Source organism: Buteo buteo, chromosome 23 (genome assembly GCF_964188355.1).
Source record: "Buteo buteo chromosome 23, bButBut1.hap1.1, whole genome shotgun sequence".
NCBI classification, from domain to species: Eukaryota; Metazoa; Chordata; class Aves; order Accipitriformes; family Accipitridae; genus Buteo; species Buteo buteo.
The window spans coordinates 2,274,112-2,296,596 of NC_134193.1; the positions used below are offsets into that span (position 1 = coordinate 2,274,112).

Genomic DNA, 22,485 nt, shown 5'->3' on the forward strand with positions numbered 1-22,485 from the left:
CGCGTCCAGGATGGCTAAATGGGATTAAGGCAGGTATGCATCGCTCCAGCTTTCTTTTTCAGACCACTTGCTAGAAACACTCACATTCCCAAACATTACTGCATGGATTTTTTTTTTTCTTTCTTTCTTTCTTTCTTTCTTTCTTTCTTTCTTTCTTTCTTTCTTTCTTTCTTTCTTTCTTTCTTTCTTTCTTTCTTTCTTTCTCTCCCCCGCTTTTTTTAAAATCAAGTTAAACTTGTGTAGGAGGCCATTTAGAAAATAAATAAGGAAGAGTGCTGATAAAGAACTGATTGAACAGCAAATCTGACCATTATCAAGATATCTCCAAAAGCTGATACCTTCCTGAAAAGAGCATAAAATATGAAAAGGGAACAGCAAGCAGTTGAATTCACAGGTTATCCTTTATAAACAATTACCATTTATTACTAAATGTAAATAAAACCCCAGAACGGCACCTAAATATATGGCAATTAGTGTGCTGTATAGGACAAAGACTATAAGCAGCCAATAACATAAACCTGGCATTTCCAGTTTCTCTGTTGCAGTATGACAATGCCGGAGAGTTACGTTTAGTTATTACTTCTGTGTGTCTGTGCGGAGTTGATGTGCTCACAGACTGCAGCATTACAGAGCTGCCTTCCTCTGTTTGGAAAGCAAAAGTAGCTCCTTTACAGTATGAGGTTAGTAGATACCCAGACCACTCACGGCTTTTATCTTTCATGTAATCTGAACAGAAATATAAACTGCAAAGAATTTATGTATGATACAAAAAAAAGTTTTTGCTAAAGAAAGTGCTTAAAGTACTAAAAATATAAATTCAATTTAGCCTGTAAAATACTATGATTTCCTAAAAGAAATGATCTCATAAGTTTGCAAGACAAGGAAGTCAGTATTTTGCTTTCAGCTCAACCCTGCTGGCAGCTACCATGGGTGTATCTGCAACCAGACCATGCTACAGCCAGAAATTCCTAAGTTAAGGGAGTAGCCCAGTTCAGCAGAGAGATTTGGGTCTTTTACAGCCTGTCCTGTGAGTCTGTGTATTTACAGTGACTGTTATGGCAGCACATCGGAGTTGCTAGCGAGCAAGGAAATGGGTGGTTGTGGAAACACCGAGTCGGACGAGTTGTGACGTAACCGAGCTCTGTCAGAAATTCTGCAGAAGGCCTGGGGGGTTTCTGAGAAACTGCCGCTTCCCAACTCCAGCCTGAAGAAAGGCTGGTCAGGTCAGCCTGGAATTGTAACTGGATTTGGGATGTTAGGAGGAAACCGCTGAAAGAGAAAAACTCGGGAGAAGGAACTGTGGGGATTAGCCAACTCTTGCATAAGTAATTTTCAATCAATTTCTTGGAACATTAAAACATATCACAATTCAAAAAATACATTTTGTACATGTACATGGGACAGACCTGATCTAGCTTATTCTTTGTTTTAAAGCAAAGCGTCAGAGTCCTAACAAGTACGACCATTGCATAGGACACTTTAGAAACAGAACACGGTGAAGGGTTTACAAGCTTCATGCTTACAGTACTATTTTTGTTTTAAAAGACAACAATATATTTAGATAGGTGGGATCCCATTTAACTGCGTGTCTTGTCTACATCTGCAGTGAGATGGCAGGAAGAGCAGCACGTGCCAGTTGTCTTTGCAACCATGCAAGGAAAGTGCAAATGCCTCCTCCCAGGGTTCCTTCCACGGGGATCCTTTCGTCAAAGCATCGCTGGAGGAGGGGAGACCCATCACAAATAAACTGCTTCAAAACTGCAGATAAACCTTTCTGTGCACTTGCCACAGTCCGTATACGCAGCCTGGGGGAAGGAAACATTCACGTGAAGATTAGCCTGGCTGTATCTTCAAGGAGAGTGAAGCTTTCTGCCCAGATTTTTAAAAACCCACCAGGTTTGGGGGTGAATTTTAGCACTGCACTTTAAAAAGGCCCCAAACAATTCCTCCTTCAAACACTAGAGGCAGTTTTCAGGCAGTGTTCCATTTTCCCCCATCTCATCCCTTGCTCTAGCCTTCTGCTACCGAGGGGCTGATTTTACAGGACCCGTGTTTTGGGGCAGGAGAGCCAAGTTCCTGAAGTACAACACAAAGTGGCATTCCTCACACTTGAGATCAAAGCTGCTGCTTTGACACGATCTCCTGAAGAAGTGCCAAGAATGACAAAAGAGTAAAAAGAGAAAAATCAGCAGGAAGAGATTTTTAAATCAATCTTCATTCTGAAGTTACATAGTAGAGCAAAGTAGAAACTTTTAGGCCAAAACAAAGGACAAAGTTTTCCCCTTTCCTTCCGTATTGTATGATCCAGGATCCTTCTAGCCTTCATTTGTTCCTACCAACGGCCCAACATCACCACACTTCATCTCTTTTAAGGCCTGCAAAGCCCTTCTCAGAGCCCTTTTCCTACACTGATACCACTGCGACTTCTTTCCTACAGACACTTCCACAAGTGCCCAACCGTGCAGCCTGTTACCCTGCCTTTAACCCCGCAAGTGGGATTCTTTGATTCCTTGTTTAACAGTCCAGACAAATACCTTGGGGTTTTGGTCCCAGCCATCAGCCTGGCGATGCTAGAAGTTTGGAACAAACCCCACCTTTGCAAAATGATGCAGGAAATGGGGAAAATCCCTCCTGGCCATGCTGCCCTTGCGATGGGGGCATTTCTGGACCTGGGCTTTAAGCACCTGCCTCGTCACACTCATGTACAGCCCCGGGCTCAGCACGTTCACACACAAAATCCACCACAACAGGGGTGACAGATTTTCTGGTTTTGACCCGAGACATGGCTCAGGGATGGGCAAGTTCAGCTGGACTTTGACACCAGAGAAATGCTTTTCATCCAGTCTCCAGCTGGGTAGCGAGACCCTCCAGCAGGCGTTTTGTCTTTGTTACTTAACATTACACACTTATTTTTCCCACCCAGACACTGTTTTCAACACAGCTGACACTCACCCTTTTTATGGGTAAAATAATCCTTTGCAACGGATGGGGAATCTGTTGTAGCAGCACTTCTGCCATGTCCAGCTTCTCCGGGCTGCCCACGACCTCGCTGGTGTGGAACAAGGTTAGTGTTAGTGCATTGCCTCTCACTGCTGGAACAAGGACAGCAGCCCTGGCACTCTTAAAGCTACATGGTACAAAGTTATCTCTTGCTTTGCAATATGGCAAAAAATGAGTTAAAATCTGTAATAACGCAAGGGCAAGGAAACAACTGATACAGGAAAATACATTTCGTACAAAGCAAAGCTTTTTTAAGAGGGGGAGGTCAATGCAGTCAAACCTGAGCTTGGAATCAGATGTCCAACCAGCAAAAAATATAAATTATACAGAGAAAACTTATATAAGAAAAGAACATGGCAAAAAAATCACTCACTTCCACAAAATGATGCAACTTTAGACCGTTTTAAGTTTTCAAAGCAGCCGGCTTGTGGGAGGATGCCAGAGATGCCCATGTACTTTGGAAGACACTTGGCTCCTTGGTTTGTCCCAGCAGAATAGTAGTTTTGGGTTTTGTACAAAGGTACAACGAATCTGAATGCCGAGGTAGCACAGCTCCTTGACACTGAAAAGAAATGTGGGAAAAAATGAAAACTCCAGCTACAGGACTGGCAGTAACCAGTGAGTCCCATTGATGAGTTCCCCCGAACTCCAAATGAGCCTCCAGGACTGACCTGGTGTCCTGGAGAAAGAAGAAGAGTGGGAGAAGGAGATGGTATTTTGCAGTGACTTTTTGTATAGGCTGAGCTTCATTTCCCACTTGAAAGACTTCTTAGATGGTTGGATGCCATTTCCATGGGAATCTGAAAAGAAAGAAAATCGTGGTGTGAAATTCATTGAGTGGCTTTTTCATAGAAATGTGATAAAGGAGCAAATTAAGCTGGGAAATGTGGGACTTAATGTACAATCTTTTCAACTCACTTTGGGGAGGAGGCCTCCTTTCCATTTCTTTTGCTCCAAGTTTGACAGACGTGCTTTTCTCTAGGGTATAAAGAGTAAGTATTGCTAGGAGCACTACGCCTTTCTTGCACAGACCGTACATTCCTTACTCACTTTAGCAGCACTGCATTTTTTCTCTTTAAAATTGCAGTATGACTTACACCTGACATGCCCTGTACTAAGCTTTCACAATATTTTAAGCTGGTGCATACTAAATACTGAGCTCATAATAAATACTAAACTCAGATGAAACCACCTTTGCATTCAGGCGCAGCTCCACTCCAGACTCCATTTGTTTTGTCCGTACTCGTACAACGGATGCTCACATTTCCGAAGAGCTGGAAGCCAGAGTCACAGCTGTAAGTCACGGTTGAGTTATAAGCAAATTTTTCTACACCTTCGCCATCATGCTTTCCGTTGCTAATTTGAGGAGGTGAAGAGCAGGTAATTACTGCAGGAAAGAAGGTCAACATGAGTATTGCTAAAAGCTTCAGTAACACTGAAAATGCAAAATGTTTCTTGAGTCCACCTAAGATTCTTGAAGACGATAAACTTTGTGGACAACTGAAGATAGGTAACTAGCACTGCCTTCTGTCTTGATAATCTCTTTCTTGTTTCTAAAGGGTTTCTGTTATCACATCTTTCCCCCTCTCACTCCAAGAGTCACAAAAATAAACAGGCAACTTGCCATGCCCTGGCTCAGGATTCCTCAAAATCTCATCCTGTCACCTTCACTGCAACCTTAAGGCATGAGCAAATATGTTGATCTTGTGGGAACAAAACGGCTGAAATACAGTGTCAGCAGCAAAATGGATATTTCTCAGCTGCAGCATTGGTGACAGATCTGCCACATAATATCAACAAAAACAATGTATGAAGACAAGTTTAGACTAGTCTAGTATGCAGGATCTACTGGAGTGAAGTCAAAAGCAAGGTTGGATTAATCTTACATTTACAAGTTGGAAGTTTACTCCATTCAACGTCGTTTCCTTTGAGCTGACACTGGATGAAATGCCTCCCATCTAATTTGTACCTAAGTGAAAATACACAAGAAAAGAAAAAATTGTGTAGCTATCCAGAAACCAAGAACAATTTTTTCCCCCAGTACCAGTATGATCAGGAGTGTAGAAAAGCAGTTTTAAAGCAAGCAGACACGCAGATACAGACTGGTTAGCAGGAGAGCTCCATCACCTTGCTCTCTGCCAGGATCCTTGTTAATCTATTTTTAGGCGATTCTCTCCCTTGACTCATCGCAGACCGTATCTTCCATTGCAAGCATGGAGAAGCCGCAGCTGGTGGGTAGCAGAGCACACAGTGAATGGCAGACAGTGCTGAGGTTAGGGGTGGATTCCCACATGGATGCAACAGGCTTGAATTTGCTGAATCAGGGACTATTTCTTCCTGCCTGCTTCCTGGCGGAGAGCAGTGCTGGAGTTCAGGCTGCTGGCATCCAGTGCCTTTCCCACGCCACCGTCACCCACCAGGACGAGGTGACGAGGCGCAGAGCTCCCTCCTGAGCACACGCGGCATCTCTAAAGGCCAAGGCTCAGCCCGGACTGCGGCTCCGCTTCGCGGCAGGGCTGCATTACCGAGGTCAGTTAGCTGGATCTGTGAAACCCGCAGTGCTGGTGGCAGAGAGCGGGGTGCCCGGCGCCCTTCAGTCCCACCTCCTCCCTAGCACGTTGCTTTTGGGTTGTAAGGGTGTAGCTGTTTTGCTAAAGTTTTGCCAGAAAAGCAAATGACAGCAGACTGCCTGCGTACCTTCCCAGCTGGTCCCTGCAAATACTCAATGCCTCCACTACATAGAGCAGGGACCAGTGAGGGGCAATAGGGATCCTGATTTCATTAACGTGGCTTTTGGATTGGCTTGCTGGAAGCTAATGCATCCTGTTCTGACAGCACCGACACCTTCCCCAATCTCTGAATTACATCCTCCTGTTCAAAAAAATTCATCATTTGGACATGATTGATAGTATCTGATCATGCTTAGATGGATAATATTATCCCTCCACCCTGATGCGTATTTCCAAAGCTGAATCCTAGAAGGGTGGGACATGCTGTCATTTCCTCAAAGTCCATCCTAAGGGAATATCTGGAGAAAAAAACCCCTGTTATATTTGAAGCAGCTGCAAAGATTGGCAGAACAAGCCAGATAATGCCAGCTAGTTCCTGCTAGGGAGGGAGGAATACTAGCTGGAGTTGCAAGAGCTTGATTTTGCAGGTCAGTCTACTGCATGTGGGCCCTGATTGAAAGCAGGCAGAAAGCATGAGTCAGCTCACTGACTGACGGAAAGTGTGCTTCACTGCAGTTTTCTAGCTGAACATCACTGAATTTTAAAAATGCCAGCAGAACCCCTTTTTATTCAATATATCTCAAATATGTTAGGCTGAAATATTTTAAGTAACTTGTTTTGAAGTCTACAGTTATAAACTGACAGTACTGCTGGGATAGATACCCTGGGGCAGTTAAATTTCCTCTGGATGACACTTGAAGGAAAAGGCAGCCATAAATTCAGATCCTGGTCCCTTCCCTCCAGCTGTGTCTTATTCCCTCCCAGCCCAAAGCTGTGATTCAAGTGGGAAAAGCAGACCCATGCTCAGCACGCGGAGCAACACCATAGGAGTGATATGTTGTGAAATAGCAGCCCAGCCCGTGTCCACAAGTTCATCGCACTGGACTGGAGTTTGTATTCCAGCATCAGCACCGGTGTACCGGAGCTTGGGGCATTGCCCCGTGACTCACCTGTCTTCGCAGAACACGTTCACTCTTGCACCGAACCTCAAGTCTGTAAGAGCGACCATCCTGCCACCGGGCAGCGGTCCTGGGTCTCCGCAGGATCTCCCTGCCAGAGAATGAGGCCAGTGTTAGCGGTAATACACAGTGGTGGAGAAATAAAAAAGGCTAAATAAGGGACAGACTTAGGGGGTTATACCCAAAGGTGCCAAAGCATTTGACTTCCCACGTGGGAGGTGTGGATCGCCGTAAGGGCTCCACGCTCACAGCGGTGAGCATCTCACAGGAGGGCAGAGGAGAATATTTGCAGAGATATTTGCATCTCGATAGTTTGGCAGTAAGTACCTCGACTGTGACAAATGTATTGCTGCCGCATCATCAGTCTTAACATTACATGGATTTCACCGAGAAACGTGCTTTGTCTTCATTTTGAAGTTAAACACTAGAATTGCAAATTGGCATTTGTCCTGTGCATATGCCCTGACCAGATGCAAACGTTTTTCCTAACATGAAAATCAAACCAGATCTGTTTATGCCAGCAGGAAAAAAAAAAGAACATTATTGACACTCCTGCTGTTCAGTCTTAAATATGAATGTCAAGGAATATCCACCTAATTTTGTATTAAGCATGTAGCTGTTGGGATGTTAACAAGCCGGCTGCATCGCAGCACGCAGTTTGGGAGCAGGTACCTGACCTGCTCTGAACTCCACACCTGCTTCTCAGCAAGTGGAGCGGAGCACGGATACTCACTCCTGCACAGCTCGGCAGCTTCCGACCACGTCAGGTTTTCAAGGCAAGTGCTGGTGGGGGAACTTTCCGAGGTGTTCTCGTAGCCGGGGCGGCAGACGTAGCTCACATTGGTCCCAACGGGAAAGAAATTAATCCTCTCGTCCACCGTGGACAGGGCAGCAAACCGCAACCTTGTCGGCGCAGCACAGCTCCCTGGCAGTCAAGGAAAGGGGGCCTGAAAGAGCCATCCACCGGGAGGCATGCAAAATAAACCTTGGAATCACAGAAAAGCTCTCACTACGGTGCTTTTGGAAAGCTCCTCACATTCATGGCAGGTTACTTCTCTTTTCTTACCAGGCTGCTATTCTGCTGAATGCATCTTTTGCAAAGCGCGGATGAAGATGCATTAACTGCACAGGCAAAGCTGTTAGTAGAAAATAAGAATTTGCATGCACGTGCCGTGGGGCAGCACACGCTGCAGCCGCTTGTACAGCCTCTGCCGCCCGGGGCTCGGGAGGTGTGCGAGCATCCTGGGCTCCAGGACCGACCCCCTCGACGACAGGCACGGATCCTGCACCCACCAGCAGCTCTGACGAACAGCGGCTAAGGGAAGTGGGTTTGTACCTCGCCAGGAGGACGGTGCCACTGCAGAGCAGCCACCGTAAGGGGCAGAAATTTTAAGCCAAATGAGAGACAGGCGAGGGAGCCGTGTTTCAGAGAAAGGAGGTATTTACGGCCACAGGGCTCGGGCAGCTTTGACCAGCGCGCGCCGGGCAGGCACTCCATCGTGTCCGACCTCCCGGGGATTTTGATGGCGCCTTCGGTGCACGTATACGTCACCCTGGATCCGACGGGGAAGCTGCTGGCCTGCTCGTCACTGGACGGTCTGGAGTGGGTCATGCGAGGTGGGGGCCCACAGTCATCTGCGGCAGGAGAAGACCCCCTCGGGTGAGGACCCCGTTCCCTGACCCCTTCCCCATCCCCAGCGAGCATCCCAGGTGGGCAGCTGGGCTGGTCCAGGCTTCCCCTCCGGGCAAAGGCACCGGGCAGGGCTGCATCCCTTAGAACATCTAGCGATGGGTCCCCAGGCTTGGGGGTGGTGGCATCACCCACCCCAGCCCCCAAGCAGTGAGGTGAGACGCAGGCAGGTCCCGCTGGTTCTCCCCACGCACCCTGTGCCCCGGTACTCACCGCAAGCCACGGGCATGCCTAGGAGCCCCAGCAAGGCCAGGAGCAGTGCGAGGTGGTCAGACCCCCATGCCCCGGCGAGTGCCCCCCAGCTCAGGGTGCTTGGGTGCTTCCCCCGTCCTGGTTCTCCAGACCTCATTGCAGCAATTTCTGTGCTGCTCTGCTGAGAACCGTTGGCTCCAAGGAGCTGTTTCTGAAGCTGGGAGGAGATGCAGCACAGAAGACTCAGCCAAGCTTCTGGAGCAGTGGAAACCTTTCCAGAACACCCACGGAGGTAAAGCCTCTGGCAGGGACACGGACAGCAGCCATGGGTGGGGGACGACTGTCATCCACAGGCTCGGGTAAAGCCTCCCGGTCCTCCTGCCGCACCGTAAGGAATGGGGGAATAACTCAACCCTTTTATTTGACCTGAGACTGGCAGCGAGTGCTGACTAGCAGAACTTTACCAAAACCAAATGCTACCAGAGCAGAAAAGACCACCACCCCCCCCAGCCCCAAGCTGTATCCAGGGTAGGAAAATGCCTACTTAGTTATTTGCCTGAGGGTAATGCAACACAGATCTTCCATAAGCAGAGTTAGTGAAACAAAAAACAAAAGCATTTTCCATTTTGTTTGTTAATTTTTCTTGATTGACTCATTTGTAATTAGGGACGGGTGTGAACAAACACATCTGTGTACTGACTAACACTCTGAAATATCCTGCGTGACATCAGTCAAGGCTACTCAAACACACTCTTAGGTACACAGGGGCTGTAACACCCAGTTCTTATTCATGCTTATGGGTTTCAAGCCTTGCACGGGGAGATACGACACTTTCTGTTTGCAGTCCCAGGTGAGCTCAGCGTGGAGGGGAGCGAGGTGTCACACCAGGAGGGTGCAGCCCCGCTCTCCTTGTAGCACAGGGAGAACTGGAGTGGACCTGAGAGTGCCTCTCATTGCAGATGTCCTCACCGGGATGTCGTGAAGCACAGGACGCATTATCAAAATATTTTTCTGTAAAGATGGGAGACACCATCTCTTCCCCGGGCATTGTGCCTTAGGCTCTAGTAACATTTAAAGCAACTCCAATAACTCGTAAAGCATGCATCTCGCAATGATATAACCTCAGCCTGTGGCTGCCTCCCATTCCATGCCCACTGCAGCTCCCTGAGCATCCTGAGGACCGAGCCAGGCTGCCAGGGCTCAGCTCTCAATCAGAAAAAACATTGGACCACACTGGAAATCTGCCTAATTTACAGCCAATGTGACAGATTACAAGACACCCAGGGTTACACCTCCATCTTTATTGTAATCCTGCAGGGAAGGAGTAATTGCTGCATCACAGAGCAACATAAACTGATCATTGTTTATAGAGTAATAAAAACATTCAATGCTGTCTGATTGTTTACACTTACACTTACAACGTCTATTCTTAGCATTTGCTTGCCAGAAATAGGGACGTGGAAGATGACACCACCACAAATATCTGTTAAGTACAGTGCTCAGCCAGAAACCTGTTGCCTCTTTTAAATCCAGGGATAACTGAATAGAAGCCTTTATAAATAGACTTCTTATATGCAACTGCCCTTAACTAGATGAATAGAAATCATGAGCTAGATTAACAGGAAATTGCATAGTTAAATGCTCACTTCACTACTATTTCTACATAGAAGTATGCTAATGCTATGAGAGGCTGAGTTTGGTAGGGGCAGAGGGTACGGCATTGCACAAACCACCAGCTGGAAGATTACAGCAGAAGCACCTTCAGAGAGCCAGACACTCATCTCAGCTAGAAGTTTACTTCTGTGGACTTTGGTCCCCCTTCTCTCAGCTTAGCACAGCTTATGCAGTGACTTGAAGAAGCTCAATTTAATTTCTTACTATGTTTCCTAATATAAAATCTGAAACAAAACATTTGTTAAATAGCGAATGAAGCTTGTCAGATTTAAGGAAAGGAGCCAAAATCCCTCTATGCTCTAGCGTCTAGCATGACAAAAGCAATCTCCAATACATTGGTTATTATTTCGCTGGTTACAGGCATGCAAACATGAGCCATAAAGTCACCAAGAGCCTTCTTATAGATACTGTGACTACGCAAACTGCGTGTTCACCAACGGTGATCATTACAGGACTCAGTCATTCAGGTTTTCTAGTTCCACCTTTAGTTTTTTAATCTCCAGATACAGTTTTTGTATTTCCAGCAGAGTTTTCACTTCTGCTATAGGCACACCACATTGAAAGACCATTTTAATATAATGAACTTCTTCGCATACATCAACATCACCTTCTTTCTTCTGTTAAAAAGTAAAACAGAACAAACAAAACCCAGAAAAAAGCATGTAAGATTGCACTGCAGCAGATGGAGAGCCACCCACTCCTCAGCTCTGAGTCTGAGCTGTCCCGTTTGCCAGGCACTGCCCCAACACAGTTCAACCCCCCTCATTCATACCATAAAGCAAAAGCTTTTAAGAAGTTCAGGCAGTTATTTTTCATATTAGAAGCCAGGCAGCATTCATCCAGGAACTCAGCCAGACTAAGGTACTTACACACTTGGGCAACGGTGTCCAGTTGCCATCAGGCAAGCACGTGGCTGTCTGAGACTCTTCTGAAGACATGTCTCCATCATCTGAAAAGTGGTATCCGTGAAGGCATTCAAAAGCAACAGTCGCGTTTGTTTGGTACCACATTTTACCATCCAAAGTGCTTTTCAGCATTCCATTGGCCACTTGTGGTTGTGGACACAGAACTGAAAGGAAAACCCACAGCAGAAGGCAGCTCAGCAAGAGGGTCATCATCATGTCGGTAGGAAAATACCTACGAAGTTTGTGAAGGCTGAGCCAGTGCAGGTGAACTTAAAACTGTGGAGCTGTGAAACCAAATATTAAAGCAAAGTTACTTCCTGAGGCCCTTCAAGAGGGGAGGGTGAAGGTCAGAACAGCCCCTGAGAGGTGTTACGCATTTGCTGTTTTCTGACATTGTCTCAATTCAGGCATCCCCATGCAAGAGTCTGCAGATGGATGTTTGTCAGTAAGAATGCACTCTGAAGAGAAAGTCAGTAACGATGGTGTCTCCTGACCTGCCTTAGAGCCTCCTTTATACAGGACCCTTGAGAAAAATTCAGCTATTGCTTGGTAAGCATCAGCTTCGGGAAGCTTGTTTCTTCTGCAAAGAGAGGAGGGTGCTGGGGGACCCCCGAGGACAGACACGGCGAAACAGTGCTGCACCCCAACCTCTCTGCACCATCCCAGGGGCCGCTGGATCGGCTCCCGGGTCTGGTACCCACCTGGCTGGCAGGTGGGCAGGGGAGGGTGCCAGGTACCGTCGGCCAGGCACCGGCTCTCAGCATCGCCGTGCAGCACGAAGCCTTCGTCACAGGAGAACCGCACGGCCGCCCCGTAGGGAAACGTGAACATCTGCGGAGTCATCCTTCCCCTCTCGACTGTGGGCTTGGGGCACCGAACCACTGCAGGGACAGAGCGGAGATGGGAGAGGTGGGTTTGGCTGCTGCCCTTGCCCAGGGACAAGGGGGAGCCAGGTCCGGCGGGGCAGAGCCGCTCTTCCTGACCGCCTGATGGCCATCAGTGTAGGAGAACCAGAATCTCCTATTTCCAATTGGAAATATCTTCCTCAGTCCGGAGCTGTTGAGCCTGCGAAGCAGCCTGCAAAGGAAGCAGGATCTCCCAGCAGCCCTGCTCGCTTTTAATCCCATTGTGCTGAGCCCTAACATTGCACCCAGGTCCTGGCTTCAGTCTGATCCCGTACAAGAGAAACAACTCACTCCTGCACTCCGGGGCAGGTCCGCTCCACGCCAGGTTCACCCCATCATCAGAGGTGCAGTAGATGGAGTCGTCCCCAATGAGGGACAGACCATCCACACAGCTGTACTTTACTCCGAAGCCGTAGGGGAACTGCTCCGTTTTCAAGCCAGAGTGCTGCCCGTTGGTGATTTTTGGAGGCGGACCACAAACTGTGAGAGAATAGAGAAAGGAAAAATTAAGATTTTCTTCATTCAGTCAGAGAGACAGAAGTGCAGGGAAGTAACAGAAGCCAGTTCTCCATGTTTATATTTAGGGTTGCTCTCTTCAAAGTCCTCCTTGCTTCTTGCCAGTTTTGGCCCTGCCTCTACCAGTGTTCCCAGACTGACCCAGCTAACCACCCCATCCCGCCGGCACTGCACGGCCCCAGTACCTCGGTATGTGCCTCCATCCCCTGCCCTTCAGCCGACCTTCCCTTATCCCTTCCTCTTTTCCACGAGAAATGATCCTGCTCATAAATGGGGTCAGGGAACTGTGAATATCATAAACCCCTTGAACAGTCCTCTGAGAAACGGCTGCAAGTCCCATCCCTCAACACATTTAATCAATTACAGTTCAACAGAAGACGAAAACGTTAAAGCCATTTAATGCTGTGAATTGGACCCCTTCTCCTAACACCACCTTCTCCGAGAAGCGATGCTCAGGTCACTCAATTTTCTCACTGCTGTTCCCACCCGCTGCAGAGATGCAATTCCTGGCAGCCGCCTTGCTCGCGCCGTTCACACTCACCCTTGTCACAGTACGGCACGGGGGGTCTCCACGTCCCGTCAGACCAGCACTGGATCCTCTGGCTGCCCCTCAGCACATAGCCAGGGTCACACTGCAATTCCACCTGGTTCCCAAAGGTGTATTCGGCTTTCCTGGGGCTGATCTCTCTCCCGTGGTGGATAGTCAGGTTGGGACACTGCACCTCTGAGGAACACCGGCGTCAGAAAGGGCTTCCATGGTTTGGGTCAGGAGGGGAGAGCAGGAGACGTTTGCACAGCTGTGTTTTCCCATGGTGGTGGCTTGCTGACCCAGAGAACTTACCAGGTGGCCCGTTAATGCTGACAGACACCTCTAGCCAAACCTGGCATGTTCAGGGACAGTAATTATGCGATAACAACCATTTCTGTTGGAAGGGCGAATGATCTGAGCCCTGTGATTAGCTATAAATTGTGCTGAAGGGATGATATGTTTACTAGCTGCATCACTGCATCATTGTTTGAACAGCTAAATAATCAGCGTGAGTTGCAGCTATTTCTTTTCAGCCATGCTACCCTTTGAACAGCAAAATTATTATTCGTGAGAGCCAAAGCACTGCTCAATAAAGTCCTTATGGCACAGCAGCACTAGCATGTATTTTGGAAACGATGTTATTTCTACATCATTAAATCGATGCTTTGTTGGCAAAGCGAAGGAAATGGCGTACTTACTCTGGCAAAGCTTTGGGATTTCGGACCATGTGAAATTTTTAAGACAAGTAGTTACTGGAGATACATCGGGGAGCAAAGTGTATCCGGATCTGCAGAAGTAGGTCACGGTTGTCCCGACTGGAAACTCACGCTGAGGGTTTCGGTCCGTGTGGTCGATGGCAGGAGGGTAGGGACAGTGACCTGGTGCCAGAGCAGGGGACAGCATGGACCCTTAGAGCTGGGGGGGTCTCCCCCCCAGACCTGCTGGGGATGCCGCTGAGCCCTGCCTTTGGGGGAGCCCAGCCTGCCCCTTGGGCAAGGGTAGAAACCCCAGAAAGAAGCAAGGGACAGCAGTGACCCTCAGCGTCGCTGTGGGGTATGGGGGGGTGAACTGAAACGGAAAAAAAGAACGGTGACAAATTCACCAAATGACGCGAATCTAACAAGAGTCTTTACTCTTGTACGCATTTGTATCTCACTGGGTGCACCCTGCAGTAATGCAGGACAGCCTAACCAGGACAGCCCTGCCGCCTTACCAGGGGTGATGAAAGAGCAGAGGGGAATCCTGCCACCGAACGTCAGACAGCGCAGCTCGCTGTGGTGCCCACCCTCCAACCCCTCTGCTGCCAACGCTGCACGTGCACGTGAAATACAAGCAGGCAATTACACGTGGGAGACAAGGCAATGAGAAGAGAGATCTGTGCGTACCCAGGATGCAGGCGGGCATCCGTGGATGCCATCTGCCGTTGCTCAGGCACCGCACGATGGTGGTGGCACCCACGGGGATGTAGCCGGCATCGCACTCGAGCGTGGCTGTGCTGCCGTAGGTGAAGTTCTGTGCAGGTTTCAGCTGTCCGTGTGTGATATCTGGGGTGGGACACTGAACCTCTGTGGATCACCAAAAAACAGGGCTTTTCAGGGTTATTCTTGCTGAATACAGCTACGGTGACCAACTGCCACTGCACCTCCTTCTGGTGAGTATGAGAAGACAAATCAGTTTAACCACTGCAGCAGCTGAGAGATTAGGGGTTAATAAGCGTGCTCGAACAGCCACTGTCAGTAGGACTCCAAATGTGTAGTGTTTCCATTGCACACAATCAAATGCTATTTCTGCCCTTTCCTAATAGCACGTGCTCTAGCAGATTGCAGGACGACTCACCTGCGCACTCGGGGTGGGGTGACTCCAGGGTGCTGGCCGCCCACCTCCAGCTTTACCATAGGCAAGAGGTTCTGCAACAACTGCCTAACCTCTAGCACGTACATACACCACTGACGTCCCAACAAAAAACTTCTTTGGCCAGCTACTGTTCTCTCTCATGAGAAATTTTTGGGGGCTGGTCACAAACTGTGATAACAGAGAAAACTAAACTAAAGGCAGCTGTAACTGGGATTTCCTCATGCCTTACAATAGGTGCTGGCAGGTCACCAAGACACAGTGCACCTATGTTAAAAACATTCCCGGTTCAAACACTGGGACAGCAGCATCCCAGGCACCGTCACGCCTGCACCTTGCCAGAGCAGCGCTGGCGATGCTGCCTTCGATACCGATACCCGTGGAAAGAGTGTCTCTGTATCCATATGTGTCTTCCTCAGGCCCCAGCATAGGTATTGGGACATGAGTATTACATACTGGGGCATGGGTATTACATACTGGGACATGGGTATCAGGTATTATGTTTGGATTGGGACAGCAGACTCCTGAGAGCCACCATGAATTACAGAAAAAGAAAAAGGGTGTAAAGGCGGTGCCGGCAGCTGGGGGACAGCAGATGCCTCTGCAGGGAGGTGCTGGGGCTGTGCACACTGGGGAAGTTTCTCACAAGACCTGTTTTTAAAGGAACTGTCAGCTTCCAGACAGAAACTGCAAGTTATTCACCTTCCTGGAGACATTCATTAGCCAGCAGACCCCCACTTCTCCTGTACTGAAGCCAGCCTGTGGGATGCGTGGCAATTCACCAGCTACCTTCAGCACGTCTACAGGCTGCCTCAGGGCTTAAGCATCAACCTTGGTACCAACCTGATACCACTCAAATTGCTAACTGTGACCCTTTTAATTAAATGGTAAAAACTATTACCTGTCTAATTGACTCTCCCCACCTTACCACCATCCTCTTCTTGAGCCCCAGACCATAAGGACATCCCCCGACCCTGGGAACAACTTCTCAGCTACCGCACGGATGATCGAGGCAAAGTTCTGAACTCCAGACCAGGAGAAGTCCTGCAGACAAGAGACCTGGCGCCAGGCTGTCCCAGCGACACGGTCGTACCCTCTGAGCCAGCTGTACTTCACAACGGTCCCGGGGGGGATCCGTACCCCAACGTAAGCCTTTTGAGAAACATTGGGAATTTTGGGGTGGCTCTTTGCAAGTATCGAGAGGTGCAGCTTAAAGAGGAGAAACGGGCAATTCGCAGGAGCCGCTGAGCTCAAGTCATCCTTACAAGAACATCAGGCACAGCAAGAGATTAGCAGCGACTTCAGCCAGGGGAAGGTCTCCCACTGAATTTTACTAACACGATCGTCACATATTTGATCTGTAAGCAAAGCGGAGCCACAGAAGCAAAGAAAACAAGCAGGGGAGCGACACTCACCGCGACTCCCAGCCGGCTGCAGCACAAGCACCATCGCTGCCAGGAGCTGCCCCGGCCAGCGCAGAAACACCAGCATGGTGCCGGGAGCTGCCGGGCCAGCGTCGCAAGAAGGCGAGAGCCTGTCCCCACCGAGAGCCCGCTGGGGAAGGGGAAGCAGCTGTGGGAAGTTGGGGACAGGCCAGACGAGCTGCGCCGACGCTGCCACCCCCCAGCCCTTCTGACCTGCCCAAGGAGAGGGCTTGCCCTCCCTGAGCTCTCCAGCAAGGATGTGCCATGGTGGAGAACCCTGCTCTGCCGTCTTCCCTGGTGGGGACAGCGGGAGTAAAGCTCTTTTACAGCTAGAAGTGCTCTGCAGCATCCTGGTCTCGTTTCTGAAGCACAGGGAGCCGCTGATCGGTGTGCTGGGCAATGCCGTGCATCCACTTTGCCTCTTTACCCCAGTGGCAGGCAGGGGGGGCACAGGCTGCTGTGCAAACAGCCCCCACATACCCCTGCACTGCGCTCAGGGAATAGCAGCCCTCTGTGCCTAGTCAAGCAATGATTACTGAAGCACCTCTTTCCTTCACTATAGATAGGACAGAATTATTAAAAGCCAGACACAGCTGTCATTACAATTGCAGCTTTATTATAATCTCATGGAGGAGGATTACTGGCCCGATCACAAGATGCGTGCTAACAGAGCGCTTCCCTTTTACTGGATGTTGCAGAAAAAATTCAGCCTTTTTTTTCTTTACACTTTCATTTCCAACAACTGCTCTTGGTGCACACACAAAAATGCAGCGAGCGGCACCGCCGTGGCCTCAGATACATCTGTCCTGCTTGGGAAGAAAACCTGGCATTTTTGTTTTGCTGGAAGACAGGCTTTGAAGTTTTCTTCATTGTGCCTGCACTGAAGGTCACAGCTAATTAGGCAGTTAAGTGCTTGTTCACAATAATGAATGCAACATATACGAACAGAGTAGCAATGGGCTATGCTGGATTGCAGCCGAAGAGGTGCAGCAGCTGTGGGGCGAGTGTGGGTCAGTGGCTCTTACCGTGCTCATGCCTGTCTGTACGGCCTCTGCTCGGCTCCAACAAAGGCTTACTTTCCACTCAGTTCCCTTCTAAACTGTGCACTTGTCAGTATAACAGACATATCTAAATGCAAAGCTTTGAAATGTATAAAGGGATGTACAAACCTAACCCAGTGAGGTCTGACAGAAGGAGCCAGAAGTCACTTTCTGACTCCCCATATAACCAAATCTGTTCCTTAGCTGATTGGTAAATTTTGTTCTGGCTACTTAAATATTAGCACGAATTACGAAGTCATAAAAAATCCTCAGTCAGCATGATTATTCGACACACAAAGAGGACGGTTTTTATGATACCAGTGATGACAGTCAGCCGTTTGTTGTGCTTCTTAGATCCCTTTCAAGTTTCTGGATCTCCAGGTACAGTTTCTGGACTTCCAGCAGAGTTTTCAGTTCTGTCAGAGGAACTCCACACTGGAAAGCTTCACGATTTTGAAGAATCTTCTCACACGTATCACGCTTTTTCTTTAAAAGAACCAAAACAAAGACAGAGGGCATGAGACTGCTGCAGGGACCTACGTGCTGAGCATCCCCCTCCTACCGCAGCCCCTCAGTCAGGCCAAGCCCTCCCGTAACGAAGCAACCCCATTCATGAAGTTGGACCAGTGCTATTCCAGACTGCAAATGGGGCAAGATACAGACAAAGCCTGGGCAGGTGGTGGTACTTACACATGTGGGTGGTGGTATCCAAGTGCCCTTAGCTGAGCAGGTAGTTTTTGAGTTTACTGGTGAACGGCTACTACGTCCACAGTGGAACGACAGAGTTTCATTCACTTCGTACCATAATTTAGTAGGGTAAATCACTAGCATCTCCTGTCTCGGGGGTGGGGGACACCGAACTGCAAGAAAAATGCATGCCAAAAAATAATGTAATGGGAGGAGCTGGAAGTGAAAACGCCCTGCCAATTCCCCTGTCGCTGGTGATCCAAAGGAGCAGCACCTATGCAAACCAGCTGCGGGGCATCTGCCCGGGTCTGGTACCCACCTGGCTGGCAGGTGGGCAGGGGAGGGTGCCAGGCACTGTCGGCCAGGCACCGGCTCTCAGCATCGCCGTGCAGCACGAAGCCTTCGTCACAGGAGAACTGCACAGCCACCCCGTAGGGAAACGTGAACCTCTGCGGAGTCATCCTTCCCCTCTCGACTGTGGGCTTGGGGCACCGGACCACTGCGGGGAGAGAGCGGAGATGGGAGAGGTGGGTTTAGCTGCTGCCCTTGCCCAGGGACAAGGGGGAGCCAGGTCTGGCGGGGCAGAGCCACTCTTCCTGATGCTCTCTGCATCAGTTTTACACTCAAATGCAAGAATTGACCCTCAGCTGCCTGCAGCAGCCCCCAAGGAGACGGTACCAGTCCCTGGGGTTACTGAGCAGCTCATGGTGCCGAGACCTTCGCACAGGAGCTGGAGGAGCTGCACAGTCATTAAACTGCTCTGGGTTTGGAGCTCCTGGACCAGGGCAGGTAACGGGGCTGGGGCTTAGCCCCAGCATCGTACCCAGGTCCTGGCTTCAGTCTGATCCCATACAGGAGAAACGACTCACCCCTGCACTCCGGGGCAGGTCCGCTCCACGCCAGGTTCACCCCGTCGTCGGAGGTGCAGTAGATGGAGGCGTCCCCAATGAGGGACAGACCCTCCGCACAGCTGTACGTCACCTCTGCGCCGTAGGGGAACTTCTCCGTTCTCAAGCCAGAGTGCTGCCCGTTGGTGATTTGCGGAGGGGGGTCACAGACTGTGGAATAACAGGAATTGATAAGAAAAGAAGTGCACAGTTATCATACTCAGGTGAGAATCAAAACTGCATCTGGGAAATCAGTACAAGAGTTAACTTCATGTTTGTAGCGTGGCAAATTCACATGAAGTCGCTGCCTGGCTTCTTGCCTCTTACACCAGCTCAAGGCACCCACTTCTCGCTCAGCTCCCACCTGGGTCACATCTCCAGGGAGAGGACACCTGAACGCTTTCAGCCCATGAGCCAGTGATCATCATCCCATTCCCAGAAGCAGATGCTGAAGGCAGGTCACCTTCTGACTGCTGTTTCTGAATACCAATGCACGAGATCTCTTCTCAGCACTGTTACACATACCTTTATCACAAAACGGTAATGGGGGAGCCCAGCTCGCATCAGCCTGACACTCGGTCAAGTCCTGGCCCCTGAGGACATAGCCTGTATCACATCCCAGCCTCACTTGGGTCCCAACTGTGTAGTCATTTCTGCTGTTGTAAACCTCTGTTCCATGAGCAGTATCTGGCCTTGGGCAATGACGTTCTAGAAACAATGGAGAATAAAGGACACCATGTATTTTCAGAAAGAATACCAGGGAAGATTCTTTCTATGGAGAAGACAGTTATCAAGAACATCTGAACCCTGGGAAAAAAAGGTGACTATCGTACAGATGCAGGTCTCAACACTTCCTTTGTCACTCTATTCTACAGTCACGTTTTTCCGAGGCCATTAGGAAAGGCACATGCTGCAGAGCTGGGTCCATGCCCAACCGAGCCGAGCCTCAGGGCTCTCAGCACCACACACCGTTATCGTCCCAGGGACCGCAGCCCCCGCTTTCCCACCGAGCTGCACTCGTGAAGTTGCTGAGCACCTCACAGGCAGCCTTAGGGCCAGGACAAGCGATCGTCCATGCTCTAAGGCTGACTGTCCTGTGAGGTGGAGCAGGCTCTTTTCCCCTGGCAAGGTTTTCCTGAGCTTTTGGGCTCAGGCTGCTTCCAGCAGCTTGCTGGTATTGCTGTGGTGCCCCATTGCTAGGTTATTAGTTTCAGCAGTGTCAGTTATTTACATGGTTGCACTTTCTTCTGAGAGGGGAAATGCATTGAGAATATCCTCTGCTCCCAAGCTTCATGTCAGCAAACCAGCCCAGCCGTTGTCCAAAGCACAAACCACATCCCCTTCCAGCTGGGCAAATATCTCCCAGGCTTCTTAGGAACCTCCTAAGCCTTTAAAAGCTACCAGCACCCAACCCTTTGCATCCCACCTCCCCAGACACCAGCTCAGCCCCCTGTCCATACAGCAAACCACAGGCAACATAATGATCCATCTGGATCTTTTGCTGCCTATTTCTTCCAGGTTAACACAGGAAGACTAGATCCAGGGATACATGGCAGTGGAGCAAAGTTCTCCTTGGCTACTACTACCATCATCTAAGGCCACAGGTAGATTTTTCTGTGAATGTCAGCAGACAACTACACTGTACAGAGTGACCCAAACCTTTGTGGTCAAAAATAAGTAGTCGCCAAGTCAACATGCTTCACCAACTCTCACCTACCTGGAGTGCACTCTAGTACTTCTGGATCCCATCTACCATCACTTGAACACTGAAGCACAATGCTATTGCCATGACCTTTGAAAGCATAGCCATCATTACACGTAATTTCCAGTGTGTCTCCATATGCATAATTTTCTCTCAATGCATTTAAGAGCTTTCCATTCTTGACATCTGGATTCGGGCAATGAATTCCTGAGAAATGCCAAATGTTAGCAAGTGTGAAACCACAGCAAAGCCATCTGGATGACAGCAGATTTGTGCTTTGTAAGACAAAGACAGATCACAATGCTAAATCTGCCCCAACACCATCCCGGGGCGCTGTTGGGGGACGGGGTGTTTGGAAGGGACTCTGCAACTGCAACCTCCCCTTGGATGGGGCAAGGGGCCCTTGACACCACAATGACTTTTTCCACAGGTTCAAGGGACTAGAAAGCACAGCTGGTAAATAAAGCAAAGAAAACTCTGCAGCTGGAGAATAAATCAAAGGAGTTCAAGAGTCAGAGCAAAGACCACAGATGTGCCAAGTCGTCCCCCCGGAGCATCCCCCCTGTCTCTCCCACCCTGCGATCTGCACAACAGCAAACCACATACAGTCTCTTCATTCAGTAATAATTTTGCCAAATCATAAGGGTAAGTAAACCAAAGGAACATACACTTACTTTCGCAAGGTTGTGGAGTTTCAGACCATGTAAAACCCGGCAGACACTTAATGTGCCACGTATTTTCTCCCGGGCTGAACTGATGGCCCTCCTTGCACTCGTAGGTGATGATAGTATCCACGGGAAACAGATTGCCAGCAAGTTTTGCTTTAAAAGCATTACGCACATCTGGAGGATCATCACAGCTACCTAGGAATGAAATACCAATTTAGGGACATTGCCAGTGATAAACCAGTGAGGCCCATGATGACATGTAACATAAGGGAGAGAATTTGGGTAAAAATCGTGGGCTCACATTGTTCTTTCTGAGATACATTTAATCGTCTGAGTTCAGTAATGCTAAAGAGTGAATGCAAAGGAGACAAATGAAAACAGACCAATAATTTCAGGCTGCATGGTAATTTTCCCTGTTATGAGACGTAATTTCTAATAAAGTTTATACTATCTGAGGCTCTACCAACAAACTTTTAAAATATTAAATATAGAAAGGTTAATTTAGTCCCTTTGAATTGTACTGAGAAACGCTCACCAGCTTGAATGGGACAAAGCCTTAGTCTCTACGGCCCCATGTCATAAATTCCTAAAGTCACCTTCAGTGCTACAGAGAGACTAGCCAAAAAAAACCCAAACAGCCCCAAAGTTAAATCTTGGAGCCATCACTTTCATGACCTACTGCCTTCTTAGATGGGTTGGAACTTGGCTGAAGCAAAGCTGCTGGATGAGGTGGAGGAGTGCTCGGTCCCCCCCACTTACTGAGCTGACAGAGCGGCAGCGGAGGGTCCCAGAGGCCGTTTTCTTTGCAGGTGGACGTTTCGCTGCCGTTCATGGTGTAGCGGAAATTGCAGTCGAACATGACGGTGTCTCTGTAGGCGTATGTGTGCCGGTACCCGCTCAGCACCTTTCCGTTCTTCACGCTCGGATACTCACAGTTAACCACTGCGTCAGGGAAACGCCACCACTTAGGAAATCAGCAGTTAGGCTCAAGAGGGGAGATGAGGGTATTAAAAACATTCTCGTAGCATGAGACGTGTTCACCAAAAAGGCTGAAAATGGACATGACGAGGTAGCAGGCTGACGTGATATTTTTTAACTCCTTACCCCATATTACGGCGTTTTTTCAT

At 49.0% G+C, this 22,485-nt stretch overlaps 2 protein-coding genes across 2 annotated transcripts in view; both read right to left on the reverse strand.

The window, feature by feature from the left end:
• The window catches only part of CR1 (complement C3b/C4b receptor 1 (Knops blood group)), an 89,457-nt gene that overhangs the window by 62,939 nt on the left and 4,033 nt on the right, over positions 1 to 22,485 (reverse strand). The window contains exons 6-22 of the mRNA XM_075055942.1: positions 22,118 to 22,300; positions 21,365 to 21,553; positions 20,706 to 20,897; positions 19,514 to 19,696; positions 18,971 to 19,159; positions 18,421 to 18,600; positions 18,105 to 18,274; positions 17,750 to 17,900; positions 8,135 to 8,323; positions 7,422 to 7,613; positions 6,680 to 6,779; positions 4,887 to 4,969; positions 4,193 to 4,387; positions 3,919 to 3,978; positions 3,672 to 3,800; positions 3,374 to 3,562; positions 2,966 to 3,049 (exon numbers count right to left, since the gene is read on the reverse strand). Of these exons, the coding sequence (XP_074912043.1) occupies positions 2,966 to 3,049; positions 3,374 to 3,562; positions 3,672 to 3,800; positions 3,919 to 3,978; positions 4,193 to 4,387; positions 4,887 to 4,969; positions 6,680 to 6,779; positions 7,422 to 7,613; positions 8,135 to 8,323; positions 17,750 to 17,900; positions 18,105 to 18,274; positions 18,421 to 18,600; positions 18,971 to 19,159; positions 19,514 to 19,696; positions 20,706 to 20,897; positions 21,365 to 21,553; positions 22,118 to 22,300 (2,658 nt within the window). The remainder of the gene's footprint in view (positions 1 to 2,965; positions 3,050 to 3,373; positions 3,563 to 3,671; positions 3,801 to 3,918; positions 3,979 to 4,192; positions 4,388 to 4,886; positions 4,970 to 6,679; positions 6,780 to 7,421; positions 7,614 to 8,134; positions 8,324 to 17,749; positions 17,901 to 18,104; positions 18,275 to 18,420; positions 18,601 to 18,970; positions 19,160 to 19,513; positions 19,697 to 20,705; positions 20,898 to 21,364; positions 21,554 to 22,117; positions 22,301 to 22,485) is intronic.
• On the reverse strand, positions 10,600 to 16,451 carry LOC142043975 (membrane cofactor protein-like). Its single transcript, XM_075055895.1, has 8 exons — positions 16,366 to 16,451; positions 14,485 to 14,664; positions 13,798 to 13,977; positions 13,112 to 13,294; positions 12,346 to 12,534; positions 11,851 to 12,030; positions 11,114 to 11,313; positions 10,600 to 10,861 (listed from the first exon to the last, which is right to left on the reverse strand). Exons 1-8 carry the CDS (start codon positions 16,439 to 16,441, stop codon positions 10,700 to 10,702), a joined length of 1,350 nt encoding a protein of 449 aa, XP_074911996.1. The 5' UTR covers positions 16,442 to 16,451; the 3' UTR covers positions 10,600 to 10,699.

What these genes read in the sequence shown, in the direction of transcription:
- LOC142043975 (XM_075055895.1), bottom strand. Translation starts at nt 16,441, where the DNA reads ATGCTGGTGTTTCTGCGCTGGCCGGGGCAGCTCCTGGCAGCGATGGTG. An exon ending in GATGCCCGCCTGCATCCTGG is followed by an intron (nt 13,978 to 14,484) that starts GTACGCACAGAT and finishes CTCTGGCACCAG; the next exon opens with GTCACTGTCCCTACCCTCCT. An exon ending in ACCTGCCCCGGAGTGCAGGA is followed by an intron (nt 12,031 to 12,345) that starts GTGAGTTGTTTC and finishes CTGTCCCTGCAG; the next exon opens with TGGTTCGGTGCCCCAAGCCC.